The sequence below is a fragment of the Salvelinus namaycush genome, chromosome 20 (genome assembly GCF_016432855.1).
Source record: "Salvelinus namaycush isolate Seneca chromosome 20, SaNama_1.0, whole genome shotgun sequence".
Lineage (NCBI taxonomy): Eukaryota > Metazoa > Chordata > Actinopteri > Salmoniformes > Salmonidae > Salvelinus > Salvelinus namaycush.
In genome coordinates, this window is record NC_052326.1 from 27,688,448 (window position 1) to 27,710,790 (window position 22,343).

At 42.7% G+C, this 22,343-nt stretch overlaps 1 protein-coding gene across 1 annotated transcript in view; it reads left to right on the top strand.

The window, feature by feature from the left end:
- The first annotated feature begins 2,373 nt into the window (after positions 1-2,373).
- The window catches only part of LOC120065742 (zinc finger protein 385A-like), a 33,988-nt gene continuing 14,018 nt past the window's right edge, over positions 2,374-22,343 (top strand). Inside the window, exons 1-2 of the mRNA XM_039016831.1 lie at positions 2,374-2,541; positions 17,332-17,442. Coding sequence (XP_038872759.1) covers positions 2,383-2,541; positions 17,332-17,442 — 270 coding nt within the window. The 5' untranslated portion in view covers positions 2,374-2,382. The remainder of the gene's footprint in view (positions 2,542-17,331; positions 17,443-22,343) is intronic.

The following is a 22,343-nucleotide window of genomic DNA, read 5'->3' on the forward strand; positions in this document are numbered from 1 at the left end:
ATTCAAGTGCAGGCTTTCACCACTGCTTCATCGCCAGAGAGAACGCAGGGGAGGGAGGGATGGAGAGAGAGAGAGAGAGACAGCACAGGAGAAGAGAAGGGGAGAGGAAATGGATGATGCAGAGTGGAGGTCTATGTTTATTCTTCTCTCCCAGAGGAGTTGGGCTCAGAGGTAATGGTTGATTAGAGGAGAGGTGGCTGTCAGGTGTAGAGCTAGTCTCTACCACACTCCATCTATTTCTCATTCTCTCTCTCCCTCTCTCCCTCTCTCCCTCTCTCCCTCTCTCCCTCTCTCTCAATCTCACTTATGAGATGCTGTAAAATAGTGATTGAGGAGAGGGGGGATAAATCATTCCCCTTGACTTATTCCACATTTGTTTTGTTACAGCCTGAATTCAACATAGATTAAATTCTAACCCATCTACACACAATACCCCATAATGACAAAGCGAAAACATGTTTTAGAAATTTTGCAAATGTATTGAAAATTAAATACATAAATATCTTATTTACCTACCGTACTGTAGGTGTAGGTGTACAGTACCAGACAAAAGTTTGGACACACCTACTCATTCAAGGCATTTTCTTTATTTCTACATTGTAGAATAATAGTGAAGATATCAAAACTATGAAATGACACATATGGAATCACGTAGTAACCAAAAAAGTGTTAAACAAATGAAAATATATTTTATATTTGCGATTCTTCAAAGTAGCCACCCTTTGCCTTGATGACAGCTTTGCACACTCTAGGCATTCTCTCAACCAGCTTCATGAGGTAGTCACCTGGAATGCATTTCAATTAACAGGTGTGCCTTGTTGTGGAATATCTTTCCATCCTACTGCGTTTGAGCCAGTCGGTTGTGTTGTGACAAGGTAGGGGTGGTATACAGAAGATAGCCCTACTTTGTAAAAGACCAAGTCCATATTATGGCAAGAACAGCTCAAATAAGCAAAGAGAATCAACAGTCCACCATTACCTTAAGACATGGTCAGTCAATGCGGAAAATGTCTGCATGACTGCATGAATCAGGCCTTCATGGTCAAATTGCTGCAACGAAACCACTACTAAAGGACACCAATGAGAAGAAGAGACTTGCTTGGGCCAAGAAACACGAGCAATGGACATTAGACTGGTGGAAATATGTCCTTTGGTCTGATGAGTCCAAATTTGAGATTTTTGGTCCCAATCACCGTGTCTCTGTAAGACGCAGAGTAGATGAAGGGATGATCTCCGCATGTGTGGTTCCCACCGTGAAGCATGGAGGAGGAGGTGTTATGGTGTGGGGGTGCTTTGCTGGTGACACTGTCTGTGATCTATTTAGAATTCAAGGTACACTTAACCAGCATGGATACCACAGCATTATGCAGCGAAACATCATCCCATTTTTTTGTGCTTAGTGGGAATATCATTTGTTTTTCAACAGGACAATGACCCAAAACACATCACCAGCCTGTGTAAGGGCTATTTGACCAAGAATGAGAGTGATGGAGTGCTGCATCAGATGACCTGGCCTCCACAATCACCCGACCTCAACCCAATTGAGATGGTTTCGGATGAGTTGGACCGCAGAGTGAAGGAAAAGCATCCAACAAGTGCTCAGCATATGTGGGAAAAGCATTCCTCATGAAGCTGGTTGAGAGAATATCAATAGCGTACAAAGCCGCCATCAAGGCAAAGGGTGGCTAGTTTGAAGAATCTCAATTATAAAATACATTTTGATTTGTTTAAAACTTTTTGGGTTACTACATGATTCTATATGTGTTATTTCATAGTTCTGATGTCTTCACTATTATTCTACAATGTATAAAAGAGTAAAAATAAAGAAAAACCCTTGAATGAGTAGGTGTGTCCAAACTTTTGACTGGTACTGTATGTGTGTGTGTATGTGTATGTGTGTGTGTGTGGGGGACTGAAACTGAGTTTCATGGATTAGCAGTATGGCAATGCACATTATTAGATGTTACAGCACAGCAGTGCACACAAATATTGTTATCAGATTTCAGATACTTTTGAAAAACTAGATTACCTATTAGATTACTTTCAAATTTAGAAAGGATGTTTGCGACAAAACAAAATACATTTATGACACCTTTCTGTTTTCTCAATGAAATTCAATTCTGTTTGTTTCACCTAAGCGACTCTGACCACAAATCAGAGACCACAATGATGACACACCAAATGCATTTGATGGATCCAAAAGTTACATTACTGATTACAATTTTGGACAGGTAACTGGTATCTGTGACAGATTACACTTAGAAAGGAACCTACCCAACCCTGGTAGTCAGTTACATTAAGAAACAGAAAAAGACCACTGACTGTTTAGATATTTTCTGAATAAACCATCTCTCTCTCTCTCTCTGTCTCTCTCTAGGCAGCATGAACCGTCCAGGGGTGGTCCCTGCCTTCTTCAGGACCCCCACAGTGATCCCACCCCCGCTGGACATGAAGCAGTTCCTGCAGTTCCCCATGGACACAGCTCCACCACAACACAGCATGGGCCTGTTCCACAACTTCAACACCAACAGTTACTCAACAGTGAGTAAACGCACTCCACACACACACAGGCATGTTAAGGCACACACCACGCATGCACGCCATACATATGCAGACACACACACTAACACAGCGCACACACATGTAGACCCCCTTCAACTCAGAGGTCGCACAAGGTTCAAAAGCTGTGTAGCAAAATTCGCACTTGTCTTTTCTGGGGCCTGGAGTTTTTCCTGATCTCATGACCTAGTCAGGTAAAACACTGGCCCAAATAGTGTAGTTTTTAAATGCATTGGGTTATTCTTTCTCTCTATATGCAGCTTTTAATAGGCTACATTTGGTTATGATATGTATTAAAAAGCTGTTTAATATCATTTAGCAATGTCAGTCATTACTCTATTCTACCTCAGGGGTTTGTGGTATATGGCCAATGTACCACAGCTAATGGCTATATCCAGGCACTCCTGGCACCACACCACCGTGGTCCTTATTGCTTAACTATACCACTGGTGCCGTCTTGTTGCAGGCTGTCTGAGAATGTTAATTGTAATTGGCTTTGGTTTCGCATAATATTCCTCTGGGATGTTTGTGCCAGTCAATTTGAGGGGTCTTGTAACTGTAGACAGGTGATGTATTCTAATTAAGTGGTTTTAAAGAATGATCCTCAATAATAAGCTGACAAGTGTTTGCTATCCCTGTGGCAGAATAAAGCTTTGCATATTCACAAAATGCCCCAGCGAGCATTTTACTGCAATACAATTGTAATGAATACTCAGGGGGAAAAAGGTGGAGATTCACACACAGAGCACAGCATATGTTTATTAAGCCTTCACAGAAGGTAGGAATCGTGGTCACAGGCAGGCAATGGTCAAACACAGGTAGGCAGTCAAAACAAACAATACCTCACGACCATACAAACAGAAAGAACTGAACTAAATAGGGAGCTGATGAGACCAGGTGAGAAATGAACACAGGTGAAATCAATCAACAAAAATTAAAGATAGGGCTACGTTCCAGAACACAAAGAAACAGGGCTACGTTCCAGAACACAAAGAAACAGGGCTACGTTCAAGAACACAAAGAAAAAGAACACAAGGTTGACTAAGAAAAGAAAAGCAGAACCTTACAACAATGAGTTATGGCTAATCAATTTAATAAGATGCACAGCCAGCGTTCCCCATTATCAGCGTTTTTAGACATGGACCCATCCAGTTCATTTCCAGATTGGGTTTCACGTGAAGGTCAGGACGGTGACAAACATTGGTGGGCGCGTACACACACACTCAAGCACGAACGCCACATGCACGTACACATACACACAGGGCCAGCCCACCTTGTGGGCAAAACACCCTATTGACGGTGGAGAGACGTTTTAAAGTGAATTTCCTGCTATTCTACAAATTTTGCCACGGAAAGTAGATAACATTTTGCAGTTTTAAGCAAACTTTCCTGCAATTTTACACATTTTGCCAAGATTTATTCCATGTTAGTGATATCTAAGTGAGTGACTAACAAAATCAGTGGGGTTCCCCTGGAGGTCAGGCCCCCTGGGCACCTGCCCGGTCAGTATAGTTTAGATTGCTGGCTAGACTAACTTACCAATACAAAAATTGTTAGCTAACATGGCTAATTGAATGACTGTCAGTGACTGACATAACAAGAGAAAAACTGCTGATGCAAAACCACATCTCGAAATTGCACCTTGTGTATTCTATTATTCTAACTCTCAACAGTAAGTTGAGAACCCGGCTGGAGCCTGCCATGTACACACATGTAAAAGCACAGATGTGCAGGACAACAATATGTTGATGGCTGTAGATTTGTGATTTGTCGCTTGCATGTCAATATCAGACTGGGTATTTTGTAATCAAACATCGTAACAATTAGAAAAATAGTACAAAATACAATAATTGTAAGTACCTGACTATAGACACAAGGAAACACATTAGATATGCAGGACAACAGTGTCTAGTTTGTGAAACAGACGCCTCACAAGTCTTCAACTGGCAGCTTCATTACATAGTACTCGCAAAACACCAGTCTGTTTCTCAAACTAGACACTCTAATGTACTTGTCCTCTTGCTCAGTTGTGCACCGGGGCCTCCCGCTCCTCTTTCTATTCTGGTTAGAGACAGTTTGCGCTGTCCTGTGAAGGGAGTAGTACGCAGCGTTGTAAGAGATCTTCAGTTTCTTGGTAATTTCTCACATGGAATAGCCTTCATTTCTCAGAACAAGAATAGACTGACGAGTTTCAGAAGACAGTTATTTGTTTCTGGCCATTTTGGGCCTGTAATAGAACCCAAAAAGGCCAGTTTTATTGCTTCTTTAATCAGGACAACAGTTTTCAGCTGTGCTAACGAAACTGCAAAAGGGTTTTCTAATAATCAATTAGCCATTTAAAATGATAAACTTGGATTAGCTAACACAATGTGCCATTGGAACACAGGAGTGATAGTTGCTGATAATGGGCCTCTGTACACCTATGTAATGTAGATATTCCAATAAAAATCAGCCGTTTCCAGCTACAATAGTCATTTACAACATTAGCAATGTCTACACTGTATTTCTGATCAATTTAATGTTCTTTTAATGGACAAAAAATGTGCTATTCTTTCAAAAACAAGGACATTTCTAAGTGACCCCAAACTCTTGAACGGTAGTGTATATCACTCATTGGCCTCCCTCCATCTACTACTCACAGGGATCCTCTCAGGATCCCTCACCCTTGACCCATTCTCCTCTACTTTCTACACCACCTCAGCATATGACAACTTCTGCACTATTCTGATTCAGGCCACCTCAACCTGCCTCTCTCTCACCGGACAATTCCGATCCCCAGCAACATGGGCACCTCTACAGTTGACCAGTTGCGTAAAGTACTTAAGTAAAAATACTTTTATGTATCTTAACCCTTGTGTTGTCTTATGGGTCAAAAATGACCTGCCACTATGTTTAACAGCAGAGAAACCCCCCTAAATTATATTTTTTCAACTTGAAATTTTCCTAGAATTACTTTTCCTAGAGTGACCCCAACATTAGAAAAAGTGAAACATCACCTTTGTTCATATTTCCATGAAAGCTGTACACCACCAGGGTACAACAATTGTCTTAGGGTCATTTTTGACCCAGCAGTTATAAAATAATTTACACACCACAAAGACACACACACACACAATGAGAATTTGAGATTATGTGTGCTACTGATTGAACTCAGCCAGCAGCTTCTGAAGAGGAAGATCACCATGGTTGGCACAGTTAGAAATAACAAGCCTGAGCTCCCCCCTGCACTCCTCACAACAAGGAGGAGAGAGGCCTTCTCAGAGTTTGCCTTCACCCCCACCACCACTCTAGTTTCTTACCTCCCAAAGAGGAACAAGAATGTGGTCCTCCTCAGCACACTGCACAAAGCGGTTGAGATCAGTGATCGTGAGGGCAGGAAGCCAGCCATCTTCCTGGACTACAACCACAACAAAGGAGGTGTGGACAACCTGGACAAGGTGATTGGAACTTACAGCTGCAGGAGGATGACTGCCCGCTGGCCCCTGTCATCTTCCATAACATCATTAATATGTCCTCATACAATGCCTTCGTGATATGGAACAATATCAACCCTACCTGGATGCCTGATAAGTGGAAACAAGAGGAGGGTGTTCCTGGAGCAGCTGGGAAAGGCACTTGTAACCCCATACATTCAAGAAAGGGAGCGCCTCCCCCGCACAGCAGCCTCTGCAGCGCTTGTGAAAGCTGTTCAGGGGGCTGAATCTTGTCCTGTTCCACCTGAGGCTGCAGCTGGGAGAGGCAAGAGGAGGAGATGCCAATTCTGCTCCCCAAAGAAGGACTGTAAAACAAATACTATGTGCTGCACACGTGAGAAATACATCTGCAAAGTCCATGCACACACACTTGCATACAGTCCTACATGTGCTAATTAGAGTTGATGCGTGTTCTACACGTTTTTGTTTTGTATCTATTATTTTATATTATTCTTATTTATTGTTGTTGTTTATACACCTTGTGGGTGAGGGCAATGGTAAAAAAAAATGGGAGTTGAATTGTAGTTGAATTCTTCATTGTACAATATATAAGAATATATCCCGATGTTGCCAAAAAATGTCAAGACTGTTATTGTTTCCCTTCAATAAAATGCATTCAAAACTACTTTCTGCACATTTCTGCTACTTTCTTAGGCTATACAAGTGCTATCTCTTGCTAAAAAATGAATGTTTACACCTATGCAGTACCTTTAGCCATAATAATAATAATAAAACTCTACTTTAGTTAAGAAAACAATTATGACAGGTGTGTTGTAATAAAAACGACTGATTAAATGCAGTCTTTCTGCATTGTGAAGAGGGAAAACCCAGATATTCACAAAGTTTGTGAGGAATGACAGGTTGTTTCTTCATGCAAAATGCCCCTCCCTGTCCCTATTTAAAAAATAATACAAAAATAGTGCCGTCTAGTTTGCTTAATATAAGGAATTTGATGTATAGCATTTACTTTACTTTGTACTTTTACTCAAGTATGACAATTTAGTACTTTTTCTACCACTGTACTTAAGTACATTTAAAACCAAATACTTTTAGACTTTTACTCAAGTAGTATTTTACTGGGTAACTTTCACTTTTACTTGAGTCATTTTCTGCTAAGGTATCTTTACTTTTACTCAAGTATGACAATTGAGTACTTTTTCCACCATTGCAGTTGACACAAACAGCTTTATCCACCGAAACTACACAATTCTCTGTCCAGCTCCCGGCTCCCTTTGGGCAGAAGAAAGGCAGACAAAGTCCACTACAGTTTACCTTCACTGACTCAACTGCACCCAACTCCTTTCCCACCCACCCTGAAACCACAAATGGACCTGTCAAAAGGCAAGGATCCACTTTTTCCAAAAATGTCACTCCTACTTTAGTTTAGTTTATTAATTCGACCATTTTAAAAAACAAGTACACATACAACTTAAAACCCATACATACACATGAATAAAATCATTGAGGATAACACACAATAAAGTCTGGGACTAATTTCCATTGTGGTCCTCTTGACACAAGATGGCTAGACAAGACCGAACACAGTATGGCAGTGAAATAATAAAACAAAAACATAGAAGAAGAACATCTATCTCATCATTCCAGTTACATCATAGGGGTTATTCATATGGGCACAGAAGACATCAAACATATTTTTACTTTATTTTTAAAGCTGTCCAGAGAGGACGTTGTTTTTATAGGCAGAGGCAACTCATTCCATTCTGAGGCTCCAGTATACAAGAAAGTGCCTTTCCCAGCATTACTCCTGAACCTGTATAATCACACATCAGCAACACCTGATCTGGTGCTGTGATTGTGTGCATCCCTAACACGAGGAAAGTAATCACTTAGATATCTGGGCGCAGGACCATAAATACTCCTGTAAACCAAACCTAGTCTAATCTGGGACACCCTAGCCTCAACAGGCAGCCAGTTTAGTTCCTGAAAGCAGCTCCTGCCTATGTGAGTACGTGGACTCACCTTCAATACTACTCTGATCAGCTTATTCTGGGCTATCTGGAGCTTCCCCTTCATAAGTTTAGATAAGCCCCCAAACCAGGAAGTACTAGCATAGTCAAAATGGCATTGAATGAGGGCAATAGCTAGCACTTTCATGGAGTCCTTATTAAGCAGCTTGGACTTTCTAGACAAAAACTTAGTCCTGGCATTAACCTTCCCTAGCACCTTATTGGCCATGCTCACACCTCCCAAGCTTCCATCAAGGATACATCCCAAGTAGCTAACAGAGGTTTTAGTAGTCAGCACCTCACCCCCTAACTACACTCTGATTTCAGACGACCTACACAATTTAGGCCTGGATCCAAAAATAATTGCTTCAGTTTTCCCTAAGTGCAGAGATAGCTTATTATCTCCAAGCCATTTGCTAATGTTAGTAAGCTCTGTGCTAAGTATGCTCTCCAACATAGTTTTACTTTTGTGAGACACCAGAAGTGTAGAGTCATCCGCATAAAGAAAAAGACGGCAAGAACAAGCATCTTTAATTTCGTTAATATACAATAAAAACAGCAGAGTCCCAAGGACGCTCCCCTGCGGAACGCCACAACTCATTGGTTTTGCCTGAGACAGTGAGCCATGAACCTCTACTACTTGCTCCCTTCCTGATAAATAGGACTTTACCCAGCCTAGAGGGATACTGCTTAACCCCAGTGCCTTCAGTTTGGAGATTAGGAGACAGTGGTTAACTGTATCAAAGGCCTTCTGTAGGTCAAGCAGTACCATTCCACACAGATTTCCCTCATCAATCTCTTTCCTGATGAAGTCAGTCAAGTAAAGTAGACATGAATCAGTGGAGTATGTTTTTCTAGAACCCGACTGAAAATCATACATTAGACCCTGTTTGTTAACATATTCATACATTTGCTCATGTACAATTCTCTCCCGGATCTTTGATGTTACACAGCTGATAGATACAGGCCTATAGTTCCCAGGGTCAGACTTTATCCCCTTCTTATACATAGGTATAACTTTAGCTTGTTTCATGTCCCTGGGAAAGGTGCCTTGTTCAAGAGAGAGATTAACAATATGCGTAATACAAGGGCCAATTTGCTCAACAGAATCTATAAGAAACCTTGCAGGAATATTATCCAGGCCTGTGGCTTTGGAGCATTTAAGCTCTGCCAGCATACTGACTATTTTGGCTGTTGCTACCTTTGCAAAAGAAAAAGAGTTTGGCTGAACCCCTAACTCTACATAATACTTCTTGACTTGGTTGCTTCCATACAAACCAGAACTGGTGGGCAGCTTGCTAACCAGCTTGCTGGAAACAGAAGTAAAAAAAAGAGTTGAATTCATTGGCAACCTCTGCTTTTTCATATACCATCTCCCCTTTGATGTTCAGTCCAATACTGTTTAGTTTGTTTTTGGTAGTACTACTACAGCCTAGTTCCTTAAATGATTTCCAAAGCTTTTTAGGGTCATTTTTGTTTTCAATTATTTTCTCAGCAAAGTAACCCCTCTTAGCTTCATCCATCCTCCTCTGTGCTTAATTTCTGTGATGTTTATATAGGACAAAATCAGGCTGTTCTTGAGAGTTCTTAAATGTTTTAAATGCCTCATTCCTTGCTTGGATAGATTCTAGAATCTCATGATTAAACCAAGGGCTAGATTTCTGCTTTACTCTGACCCATCTAATGGGAGCCATCACATTCACCACATCAAGGAATCTACATTTAAATACTTCCCAGGCACTGTCTACTCCTACACTATCTTGCACAGGTGACCAATTTTACCCACATCCTCCCTAAACGTTTCTACACAGTATTTTTTGAGTCCTCTGATTCTAACGGTTTTGTGACATTTAAATATATCTTTAAAAATCCTCCTTGTGCAAAATGTAATAAAATGATCACTGATTCCATCGACTATTACTCCACTCTGCGATATTTTAGATTTATCAGACACCAATATTAAGTAAATTATACTTTGCACTGTTTCACACATCCTGGTGGGATCTTTTATCATTTGGGTCAGAGCAAGTGATCTACAAAAGTGCATAAATACATTGTGGGTTGGGCTATTCTTTTTTCAGACATCAGTATTGAAATCCCCTAACATTGATTTCCTTCAACAGGGAGTCATTACAGTTTGACAACACAATTTCAAGACCTTCATAGAATGCATTCTGCTTGGGCGGCCTATAACACACCCCCAACAAAATCGGCTTGGTTTTGGGAAGGCAGATATCCAGCCAGACAATCTCCAGATCAGCGTTTAAATCCGATCTGATGTTAAAAGCAATGTTTGATCTTACAAACGCACATATTCCCCCACCGTTCCGATTCCGATCCTTCCTAACAGAGTAAAATACCTATCTCAATTTCTGAGTCACAAACAGATGAATCCAACTGTCTCAGTAAAACATAAGACACCCACCTCTGATTTGCAAACCAACAGGCTTCGTAGTAGGCTTCGTACGTTTAAGAGCACAAATTGTAAGCCCTTCGGCCCAAAGGCCTCATTGAATTCCCAACCAACTTGTAACTCGCCTCCCACTGCGCTGCCATCTTCCCACTGCCCTGTCTCCGGTGGCCTTTCTGTCGCCCCAGGTGCTACTCCATCGTCCTCACCACCGTGTCCCCCGTCACTCACCTCTGGTTGCCTCCGCTCCGCTCTGGATCCCCCCTCCTCCGGTGCACTCTCCAACCTCGGTAAGTCCTCTGGTTCCACTCCACCTTCAATGCTCACACACTCTGTGGGTACAGCACACCGACAGCAACGGTAAACTTCCTTGACCCCTTGCCCAAAGCTAGAATCGCTGCATTTTAGATGAATCCACTGCACGCATTCCAAACATACCAAAGCTTTGCTGTTACTCTTTATCCACCGTTCCCAAGAGGAGCATGGGTGCATAGTCCGTTTGATGGGGTTCGTGATAAAGTGAGGTCCAGGGCATTGATGGATATCACCCGATAAGAGAAGGAATAGACTTATTATTAGATCTCCACCATTAATTTGCGATTTCAGACTGGATTTCGATTATCGTTTTGTTTTGTGCCAAGGTGCTATGAAAGTTGGGTATATAACATTTCTTCCAAATCCGAAGTGCTGGATGCCATCAAAAGTGTTTGCATGACTGAGAAGTTGCTGAGAATTTACTATTCTTTCATCTAAATAGCAGATGCAATTATTTCCAGTAACATTTAAAACAAACACATAAAGTAAATGTACTGCCACCATGCCGAACTTGCCGGTCACCATCTTGAAATCATGTGTGGCAGCAACATGCAGCCATGGTCCATACTGGACCAGATTCTTCTTTATCAGATCCATCGATGCCAGGCTCAGGCTCCGAGCTCTTCACCACACCTTCCAACTCACTTAATTCACCCTCATTCACTTCCATTTCACCTCCAGAACTCGGTCTGGTGCACGGCTCACTGTTTGCACTTGACACCAATCTTTTTCGACACTCAATCTCCATTTTTATTGCCATCTTCCTCAGATTCAGCTCTACCCTCTGCTTTCCTCATTCTCTTCAACCTCTTCTTCCTCTTTTTCCACCTCCATTCCTCCTCAGAAATCCATCTTTCTGTGTCCCTGTTCCAATATTCCTCTTCAGTCGCCATTTTAGAACTTTCTGCAATCTTCCCCTGTCTGCATGGATAGCCAATGACATTACCCCTTAGTGACATCTGACTTAAACCAACCAGTTAAAATAAATAACCATTAAATACAAATGTCTGCAGTGCCAAGTGGAATTATAACCAACCCTGTTACACACACATGTAGCAGACCCTCTCACACACACACATTCATCTTTACATGGCACTGAGTCCAGTTACATAGTCCTAGTTGCTAGGACCATTCATTCACTTTCACTCAAACCTCTCCAGGTCAGTTAAAACATACAGAGGCTCTGTCAGCAAGGGCACTTATATTATGGCCACTCTTTCTGAGTGGTTATTACAGCCAGTGAGACTATGACAGAACATAAACTCAGCAAAAAAAGAAATGCCCCTTTTTCAGGACCCTGTCATTCAAAGATCATTCGTAAAAATCCAAATAACTTCACAGATCTTCATTGTAAAGGGTTTAAACACTGTTTCCCATGCTTGTTCAATGACCCATAAACAATTAATGAACATGCACCTGTGAAACGGTCATTGAGACACTAACAGCTTACAGATGGTAGGCAATTAAGGTCACAGTTATGAAAACTTAGCACACTAAAGAAGCCTTTCTACTGACTCTGAAAACCATCAAAAGAAAGATGCCCAGGGTTCCTGCTCATCTGTGTGAATGTGCCTTAGGCATGCTGCAAGGAGGCATGAGGACTGCAGATGTGACCAGGGCAATAAATTGCAATGTCCATACTGTGAGACACCTAAGACAGCACTACAGGGAGACAGGACGGACAGCTGATCATCCTCGCAGTGGCAGATCACGAGTAACAACACCTGCACAGGATCGGTACATCCAAACATCACACCTGCGGGACAGGTACAGGATAGCAACAACAACTGTCTGAGTTACACCAGGAACGCACAATCCCTCCACCGGTGCTCAGACTGTCCGCAAAAGGCTGAGAGAGGCTAGATTGAGGGCTTGTAGGCAGGTCCTGTTGTAAGACAGGTCCTCACCAGACATCACAGGCAACAATGTCGCCTATGGGCACAAACCCACCGTCGCTGAACCGGACAGGACTGGCAAAAAGTGCTCTTCACTGACGAGTTGCGGTTTTGTCTCACCAGGGGTGATGGTAAGATTCACATTTATCGTCGAAGGAATGAGCGTTACACCGAGGCCTGTACTCTGGAGCGGGATCGATTTGGAGGTGGAGGGTCCATCGTGGTCTGGGGCGGTGTGTCACAGCATCATTGGACTGAGCTTGTTGTCATTGCAGGCACTCAACGCTGTGCGTTAAAGGGAAGACATCCTCCTCCCTCATGTGGTACCCTTCCTGCACGCTCATCCTGACATGACCCTCCAGCATGACAATGCCACTAGCCATGGTGCTCGTTCTGTGCGTGATTTCCTGCAAGACAGGAATGTCAGTGTTCTGCCATGGCCAGTGAAGAGCCCGGATCTCAATCCCATTGAGCACGTCTGGAACCTGTTGGATCGGAGGGTGAGGGCTAGGGCCATTCCCCCCAGAAATGTACGGGAACTTGCAGGTGCCTTGGTGGAAGAGTGGGGTAACATCTCACAGCAAGAACTGGCAAATCTGGTGCAGTCCATGAGGAGGAGATGCACTGCAGTACTTAATGCAGCTGGTGGCCACACCAGATACTGACTGTTACTTTTGATTTTGACCCCGTCTTTGTTCAGGGACTCATTATTCCATTTATGTTAGTCACATGTCTGAGGAACTTGTTCAGTTTATGTCTCAGTTGTTGAATCTTGTTATGTTCATAAAAATATTTACACATGTTAAGTTTGCTGAAAATAAATGCAGTTGACAGTGAGAAGACGTTTCTTTTTTTGCTGAGTTTATTAACCCTGATAACCTATAGAGGGTGCTAGAACAGAGGCTCTTCACAGAGCACTGATGAGTAATTTATGAGATTGAGAGAGCCACTAGAGCAGGGGTACTCAACTCTTACCCTACGAGGTCCGAAGCATGATGGTTTCCTGTTTTACCTGATAATGAATTGCACATACCTGGTGTTCCAGGTCTAATTCAGTCCCTGATTAGAGGGGAACAATGAATAAATGCAGTGGAACTGGCTTCCAGGTCTAATTCAGTCCCTAATTAGAGAGGAACAATGAATAAATGCAGTGGAACTGGCTTCCAGGACTAATTCAGTCCCTGATTAGAGGGGAACAATGAATAAATGCAGCGGAACTGGCTTCCAGGTCTAATTCAGTCCCTAATTAGAGAGGAACAATGAATAAATGCAGTGGAACTGGCTTCCAGGACTAATTCAGTCCCTGATTAGAGGGGAACAATGAATAAATGCAGTGGAACTGGCTTCCAGGTCTAACTCAGTCCGCAATTAGAGAGGAACAATGAATAAATGCAGCGGAACTGGCTTCCAGGACTAATTCAGTCCCTGATTAGAGGGGAACAATGCAGTGGAACTGGCTTCCAGGTCCAGAGTTTCCCAGTTGTTGTCAGATAATTAGTGTTATTCTCATGAGGACCTGTTATTTAGACAGTGTATAATAAGAACAACAAAAAGGCAGTGCAGTGAGGGAGCAAGTTCCGGATGCTCTGTGAGCCTGGCTGCTAGACTGAATGCTCCATGATCCACTTATAAAGAGTTTGCTTGCACCATATATTACGCTCAGCTATCATACTATCCAATGGAGTGAGTGCTACCCTCGTCTATGGAGAGCGCAGAGTGGAGTAGATAATGATTTCTCTACCAGCCCCATATGGTGTACAGTATGGGTGGAGGTATGAAGAGAGGGAATGAAAGAAGGGACGTAAAAGAGTGACTTAATGTGAGGTCATAACGGCAGACAGAACGTAGAGCCGGGTGGATAGAGAAACGGCGGGGTGGGAAGAGAGATCAATCAGCCTGTTCACAACAGCTGGACAAAGAGAGGGAGAGAGAGAGAGAGATGTTACAAAACACAAGTCGTCCACATGGCTAACCAAAATTGACAGTAGGACTTGAACAGGTGAGGACGATGACTTGCCGTCTTGTTTGCGCACACACACACCTGCATGCACGTAAACACACACACACTGTTACAGTCGTCGGATGATAAATGACCGGACCAAGGTGCAGCGTAGTAGGCGTACATTCTCTCTTTATTTGAAAACATAACACCGGGAAAAACCAATGAACACAAACCGAACGTAAAGCTAGTCGTGCCTAAAGCAACAAAACAAAGACAAGATCCCACAAAACCCAAAAGGAAACTGACAACTTATATCTGATTCCCAATCAGAGACAACAATAGACAGCTGCCTCCGATTGGGAATCAAACACACCAACATAGAAACAGAAAACCTAGAATGCCCACCCTAATCACACCCTGACCTAACCAAATAGAGAAATAAAAAGGCTCTATAAGGTCAGGGCGTGACACATACACATCTTCACAGATCAAACACCTTGTTGTTGGCATATATATATATATATATATATATATATATATATATATATATATATATAGAGAGAGAGAGAGAGAGAGAGAGAGAGAGAGAGAGAGAGAGAGAGAGAGAGAGAGAGAGAGAGAGAGAGAGAGAGAGAGAGAGAGAGAGAGAGAGAGAGAGAGAGAGAGAGAGAGAGAGAGAGAGATGTTGGGGAACAAACAGAACTCCAGGTTAAGGCAGAGGAGAATAAATATAGACAGGAACTCTATTCAACCACTTATATATGGGAGAATAATTACACCTTTTGCCTGGTGTTTGGAAGTTGAAAGTGAAGCTAGCCTCTCATTTTGCAGTATAAGTTCACAGTAGCAGTCAGTGATTAGAAACTGAATAAAACCTCAGTCCTTTTGGCTGCAGAGTGGAGAAACACCCAGCCTGGGTTGTGGTTACCAAGAAGAGGGGTCAGAACCCTCACAACGCTCACGAATCCTGTTTGGGGCTATTTTGTTACCACTGTAAACATCAGACGTCTGGGTTGGCTTGAGTCAGATCCACATGGTCAACATGTCTTTCTAAAGAGCTGTGAACTATTTCAAAATGCTCCACATAGTGTAAAAGCCTTGTATATTAGTCTAAGAACATGTTTCTCACATCAGATTCTAGTTGTCTACTATCATGGTCTGTTCCAATTCTAAGGGGAGTCCTCTCTACAGACAGTGTTCAGGTGATTTGTTCATACAGTTTTGAGTTTTAATGTCACATGCAGAAGTACAGTGAAATGCCTTTCTGGCAAACTCAAAACCCAACAATGTAATAATAAATAATAATGTATTACTAGGAAAAGAAACACGAGAAATAAGAAGAAATATGCAGAACACAATAAGTAAGTAAGCATACTACATACAGGGTCAGTTCCAAAACCATATTTACAATATACAGGGATCCTGTGTGATGGATGGAGGTAGATATGATGGAGGTATATATGTATAGGGGTAAGGTGACTAGGCAACAGGATATAAGATAAACAGAGTAGCAGCACCTTGTATGTGAGTGGGAGTGTGTGTGTGTGTGTAGCGTCAGTATAAATGTATGTGCATATTATGTGTGAGTGAGCAGATGATAAAGGGAGTGTGTGTGAGAGACAGTGCAAAAATACAAATAAAAGGTCAATAAAGATACAAGGTTAACTCAGACAGTCTGTGTAGATATTTTGGTAGCTATTTATCAGTCGTATTGCTTGGGGATAGTTCAAGACCCTGTTGGTGCCAGACTTGATGCACCGGTAGCGCTTGCCATGCGGAAGTAGAGAGAATAGACTATGGCTTGTGTGGTTGGAGTCTTTAACAATTTTCCGGGCCTTCCTACCACAGTGATGTACTGGGCTGTCCGCACCACCCTCTACAGGGCCATGTAATCGAGGGCTGTGCTATTGCCATACCAGGCAGTGATGCAGCCAGTCAATATGCTATCAATGGTACAGCTGTAGAACTTTTTGAGGATTTTTCAACCTCTTGGGGGGGGGGGGAGTTTGTTTGGACCATTTGAAGTCTTTAGTGATTTGGACACAGAGGAACTTGAAGCTAACATGATCTTTATGAATTATGAAGCCTTTATTTGATTTATGTGTTTTTTATTATAATATAAATTATTCAAAATTCACAAGTGACATTAGCTGATGAAGATTATGTCATAGAACAACCTGTATAAGCTCTCCTAAGCCTGTGTGTACCACATACCTTATTTTTGGCGTTTATCCTAAAACCCTACAAAAACGCCATTCATTTTCCTCATAGGCTTTGTCGAACGAACGATGACAGAATTAGTACCTACAAAAAGACCCCATTACTATTTCTCTCTATAGGAGACCATTTTAACTTCTTAGTCATACAGTTCCTTGATCCTCCTGCTATACTGTTGGATGGAGTCTGTAATCAGGGCCCTCTAACCCCACTATCAAAAAAGCATTTGAACAGCACCCAAGACCCAAGGCACAGACAGCTCTGGCAGCTGCTGATGAAAAAAACACTCTCCTGTCGTCATCAATCAGGGCTCTCTTCCCTTCTATAACTCTCTCTCCTTTTCTCTCACTCACTCTCCACCTCTCTCTCTCTCTCTCTCTCCTCTCTCCCTCCTCCCCTTCACTACCTCCCTCCCACTGGTAGGGGCCTTTTTCAAAACGTTTCATTAACTCTGCTACCACCACTATGGCACAATGACCTATGTCTATCTGCTCCCCTACTCAGAGTACTTAAATTATCTATATAACCTGCTCTCTGCCCCCTCCCCCTCCAGATGGACCCGGTACAGAAGGCGGTGATGAACCACACCTTCGCCCCCCCCATGATGAAGATCAAACGACCCATCATCTCCTGCAATGTCTGCCAGATCCGCTTCAACTCAGAAGTAAGGCAGTAAGGCACTATCCATCCATCCACCCATGCATCCACCCATGCACCCACCCATGCATCCACCATCCACACATTCATCCAGGCATCCATCAATCCACATTCATCCAGGCATCCATCTAAGTATTCCACAGATCTATCTATGCACTACATCATGACCTGACCTAAATGTCAGGTTGACTGGACTGCTGGAGCAGGTGTCAGGTGAGAACTGTGTCTACGATTCCTCGGCTCCACTTTTCCCCTTGGGGCAGCCCTGCTTAGCTTACATTACCGTCTCTCTGTTTGACACCATTTCATTGGCACTTCCCAGAAAGGAGTTAATATCATGCAACTGTTCTCTGGCGGGCTGTGGGGACAAAGTAGAGTAGAGGGGGCTGGATGGCTAGGGGACTAAAGTAAAAGGGGCTGGGATGCTAGGGGACTAAAGTAAAGGGGGCTGGGGGGCTAGGAGACAAAAGTACAGGGGGTTGAGGTACTAGGGGACTAAAATACAGGGGGCTTGGGGGCTAGGGCACTAAAGTACAGGGGGCTGGGAGACTAAAATACAGGGGGCTGTGAGACTAGAGAACAGGGGACTAGGGGACTAGAGAACATGGGACTAGGGGACAAAAGTACAGGGGGCTAGGGGACTAAAGTACAGGGGGCTTGGGGGCTAGAGGATTAAAGTACAGGTGGCTTGGGGGCTAGGGGACTAGAGAACAGGGGTCTGGGGGATTAAAGTACAGGGGACTAGGGGACTAGAGAACAGGGGATTAGGGGACTAGAGAACAGGGGACTAGGGGACTAAATAACAGGGGACTAGGGAACTAGAGTACATGGGACTTGGGGACTAGAGAACAGGGGACTAGGGGACTAGAGAACAGGGGATTAGGGGACTAGAGAACAGGGGATTAGGGAAATAGAGCACAGGGGACTAGAGAACAGGGGACTAGGGGACTAGAGAACAGGGGACTAGGGGAACGAAAGAACAGGGGACTAGGGAACTCGAGCACAGGGGACTAGGGAACTAGAGAACAGAGGACTAGGGGACTAGAGAACAGGGGACTAGGGGACTAGAGAACAGGGGACTAGGGGACTGGAGAACAGGCGACTAGGGGACTATAGAACAGGGGACTAGGGGACTAGAGCAAAGGGGACTAGGGGACTAGAGAACATGGGACTAGGGGACTAGAGAACAGGGGACTAGGGAACTAGAGAACAGGGGACTCGGGGACTAAAGAACAGGGGACTAGGGGACTAGAGAAGAGGGGACTAGGGGACTAGAGAACAGGGGACTCGGGGACTAAAGAACAGGGGACTAGAGAACAGGGGACTAGGGAACTAGAGAACTGGGGACTAGGGGACTAAAGAACAGGGGACTAGGGGACTAGAGAACAGGGGACTAGGGAACTAGAGAACAGGGGACTAGGGGACTAAAGAACAGGGGACTAGGGAACTAGAGAACAGGGGACTAGGGGACTAAAGAACAGGGGACTAGGGGACTAGAGCACAGGGGGTTGGGGTTCTGAGATGTTGAGGTTGGATTGAGTGTTTAAGTCTGTGGGGATGTCTTAAAAGGAAACACACTAGAATGACTGATGGCCAAGTGCTTATGATATATCAGCAGCAAGCAATAGGACGACCACCAACTGCTTTTATTTCTAGAATGCATCATGGGGATAGTTGTGATAGAGGGATTGTGAGGGGTCAGCGAGGATGAATGTGACACAACAAAAAACTGACTTGATCTGGTCATTGGGTGAAATTTGAGAAAGTAGTGAATGCTGACAAAGCACATTCCAGCATGTCAGTCTTTGTACAGGGCACCAAAAAGAGGATGACTGAGGGAGTATAACTAAAGAATGAACAGAATTAACAGAAGAGGTGGTTTAAGTGTTCACATACACTACCGGTCAAAAGTTTTAGAACACCTACTAATTCAAGGGTTTTTCTTTATTTTTACTATTTTCAACATTGTAGAATAATAGTGAAGACATCAACAATGTTGAATAACAAATACATCCTAACATATACATCCCTTGTGAGATTATTCAGAGTGGTTTGTTCCATCGGCATGTAAAAGTGATTAGGATCTTGGATGGTGCTGCACACATTCCAGTAGAGAGAGTGGGGGTCTAACAGCTGATAGGAGCTTATGACACTGACTGCCTTCTGAAACATACAATCATACAGACAGAAGCCCCCAGCTCTGTGCACATCATTAAATGTGAAATAAGCACATAAACCAATGCTCAGTTTGATTGCATGTCTTTATGTGTATTTTGTATTTTATTAGGATCCCCATTAGCTGTTGCAAAAGCAGCAGCTACTCTTCCTGGTGTCCACACAAAACATAAAACATGACATAATGCAGAACATCATAGACAAGAACATCTCAAGGACAGAACTACATCAATTCAAATAAAATAAAAATGGCACACGTAGTCTACATATCAATACATAAACACAAACTATCTATGCACAATAGGGGAGAGGCCTTGAGGAGTTGCTTTATCTGTTTTTTGAAACCAGGTTTGCTGTTCATTTCAGCAATATGAGATGGAACGGAGTTCCATGCAATAATGGCTCTATATAATACTGTATGCTTTCTTGAATTTGTTCTGGATTTGGGGACTGTGAAAAGACCCCTGGTGGCATGTCTGGTGGGATACGTGTGTGTGTCAGAGCTGTGTGTAAGTTGACTATGCAAACAATTTGGGATTTTCAACACATTAATGTTTCTTATAAAAAGAAGAAACATTAATTTGTTGAAAATCTCAAATATTGTACTGTGTCGCGTACTATCATTAAATGAAGACTTTTAGTTTTTATCAAAGATTCTCTGTAATTAGTATTACGCGATTAAACTGATTAATCATGTAACTGTTATTAACTAGGAAGTCGAGGCACCAAGGAAAATATTCAGATATTATAACAAAGTTAAAGAAAGAAATATAACTTTTCAGATATTTTATATCTGATCAATTAGTCTTCGAATTAATGAAATATTTACTTTACCTCACGTTAGTTTCATTCCAAACGTCGTAAATTGTTATCTGCACGATCCCAGTCTTCACTATGAGTCATCCATACATCAATTGTCTTAAATAATTTATTTACTAACTAAGTAATTCACAGAAATGCATAAACAAACAGTTGATAGTTACAAGGAAATGATAACGGAGTTTCCCTAGTGGGCTAAACCGGCATGGCGGCTTGTTGTACAAAAGGGAAGTGGGGGTCGACTGAGATAAGACAACACACAGTTGATAATTATAACAATTGAAATGCTAATCCTTTGCACATGAACGCTCACTCATTCGGGAACAATTGCAATCAATACATATATTTACGCTCAGTGTGTCATCGGGATCTCTGCTGAAAAGTTTGTTTCTGTTGGAGAGTTTCCGTCTTCTCTCTCTCTCTCTCTCTCTCTCTGTCATGGTTAGAATGGATAGTTCAGAGTGACATTCATTCATGTCGTTATGGATAGACGTTTCGGCGGTTGTCGTTCTTTACGTTCAATGATACCGAATTCCTAGCTGCAGACTAGTAATTAATATCAAAGACTTGTTCTTATTCTGTCGGTATCGATAGTCTAAGAGTTTAACCACGTGGGATGGTTAAAAGATTCAGCAATCATCTCAAACCTAGGCCCTCTCTTTATCGAGGTAAGCTGGTCTGCAACCTTTGTCCTCTCGTGATTGAGAGAAAACATGGTCTGGTGAGAAATTCTCAAGGTGGGGGTTTTATTCGGGAGTTGCAGAAAAGGGCCTGTCCCAGGATGCCAGACCCTAACTGGGCTCATGGGCGGTCCTCTGATTTAGTTAAACTCAAAAGGGAATTGGAGTTCCCTTCATTAAACAGTCCAAAATCACATTACAGAATTTTACAAACAGTATCATCCTCACTCATTCATCTTATACAACAATTAGATGTAAACCTCATATCTGAGGCTATTATGGTAATGTGGCCGCACCGTCTCCCATGACTTTTATAAACTTGTACCAAACGGACCAGTTCGTAGCTGGATTCTTCACCGATCTTTTATACCTTCTCCGGAACATAAATGTTGTTCGGACCTCAAGTTCTGTGAGGTGGAAGAAATTCCTTTGTTCTCTATGAAACTTCACTCTGTCTCTATACTGTGGCCATGAGGAGATTATCTCCTCCCGGAATTTACGACCTCTCTGACCACAGCAGCCTAGTTGTAGGAGGCAGGGAGAGGGGGATGGGGCTTGCTGTACCCAAAGAGGGCAACGTCATGACAAATGTAACCACATACAACTGTTGTCTCTACATTATTTTCTCTGTATATGATCCTCTCTCCTTGCTGCTGTGTGTATTAGAACACAAACTCACCTGTAAACATAAACATATACGGCCGGATTATACAACCCCTCCCCCTCCCCTACACAGATGGGAGCGTTTTATCACCAGTAAGATGTGGTAAGACCTGTTTTCCTGTCATAGACTGCATTGAGTATAACAATTTCACTGTAGCATGCTTAGGCAATTTGCTTCATAATGTGCACTACGTGTATTCAACATTATTGTTGTGTAATATTAAATGTTTTTGTAGTGCTTCACAATGGGTATAGAAAGTACAGGCCAGGGTACATTGGACCAGCTTGAGTGATGGGTATATCCCTTAAACATACAGTAAAAGTCTCTTTGCTCAGGGGAAATGCAGTTTCACCTCCAAGCCAGACACAAGTTTGACACACGATCCTGGCTAAAAAAATTGACACATGCCAATGAATAAAGCACTAAATACTTTTCGGGAAAGGGCGGTGGAAACATAGACAGGGGAGCGTCTGAAACGCCATAACAGCTGCATCTATCTAGCCTCTCTAATCCACTCTCCTGGACCCCATGTTCTCACATTCTGTAGTACACACTCAAATCAAATCCAAT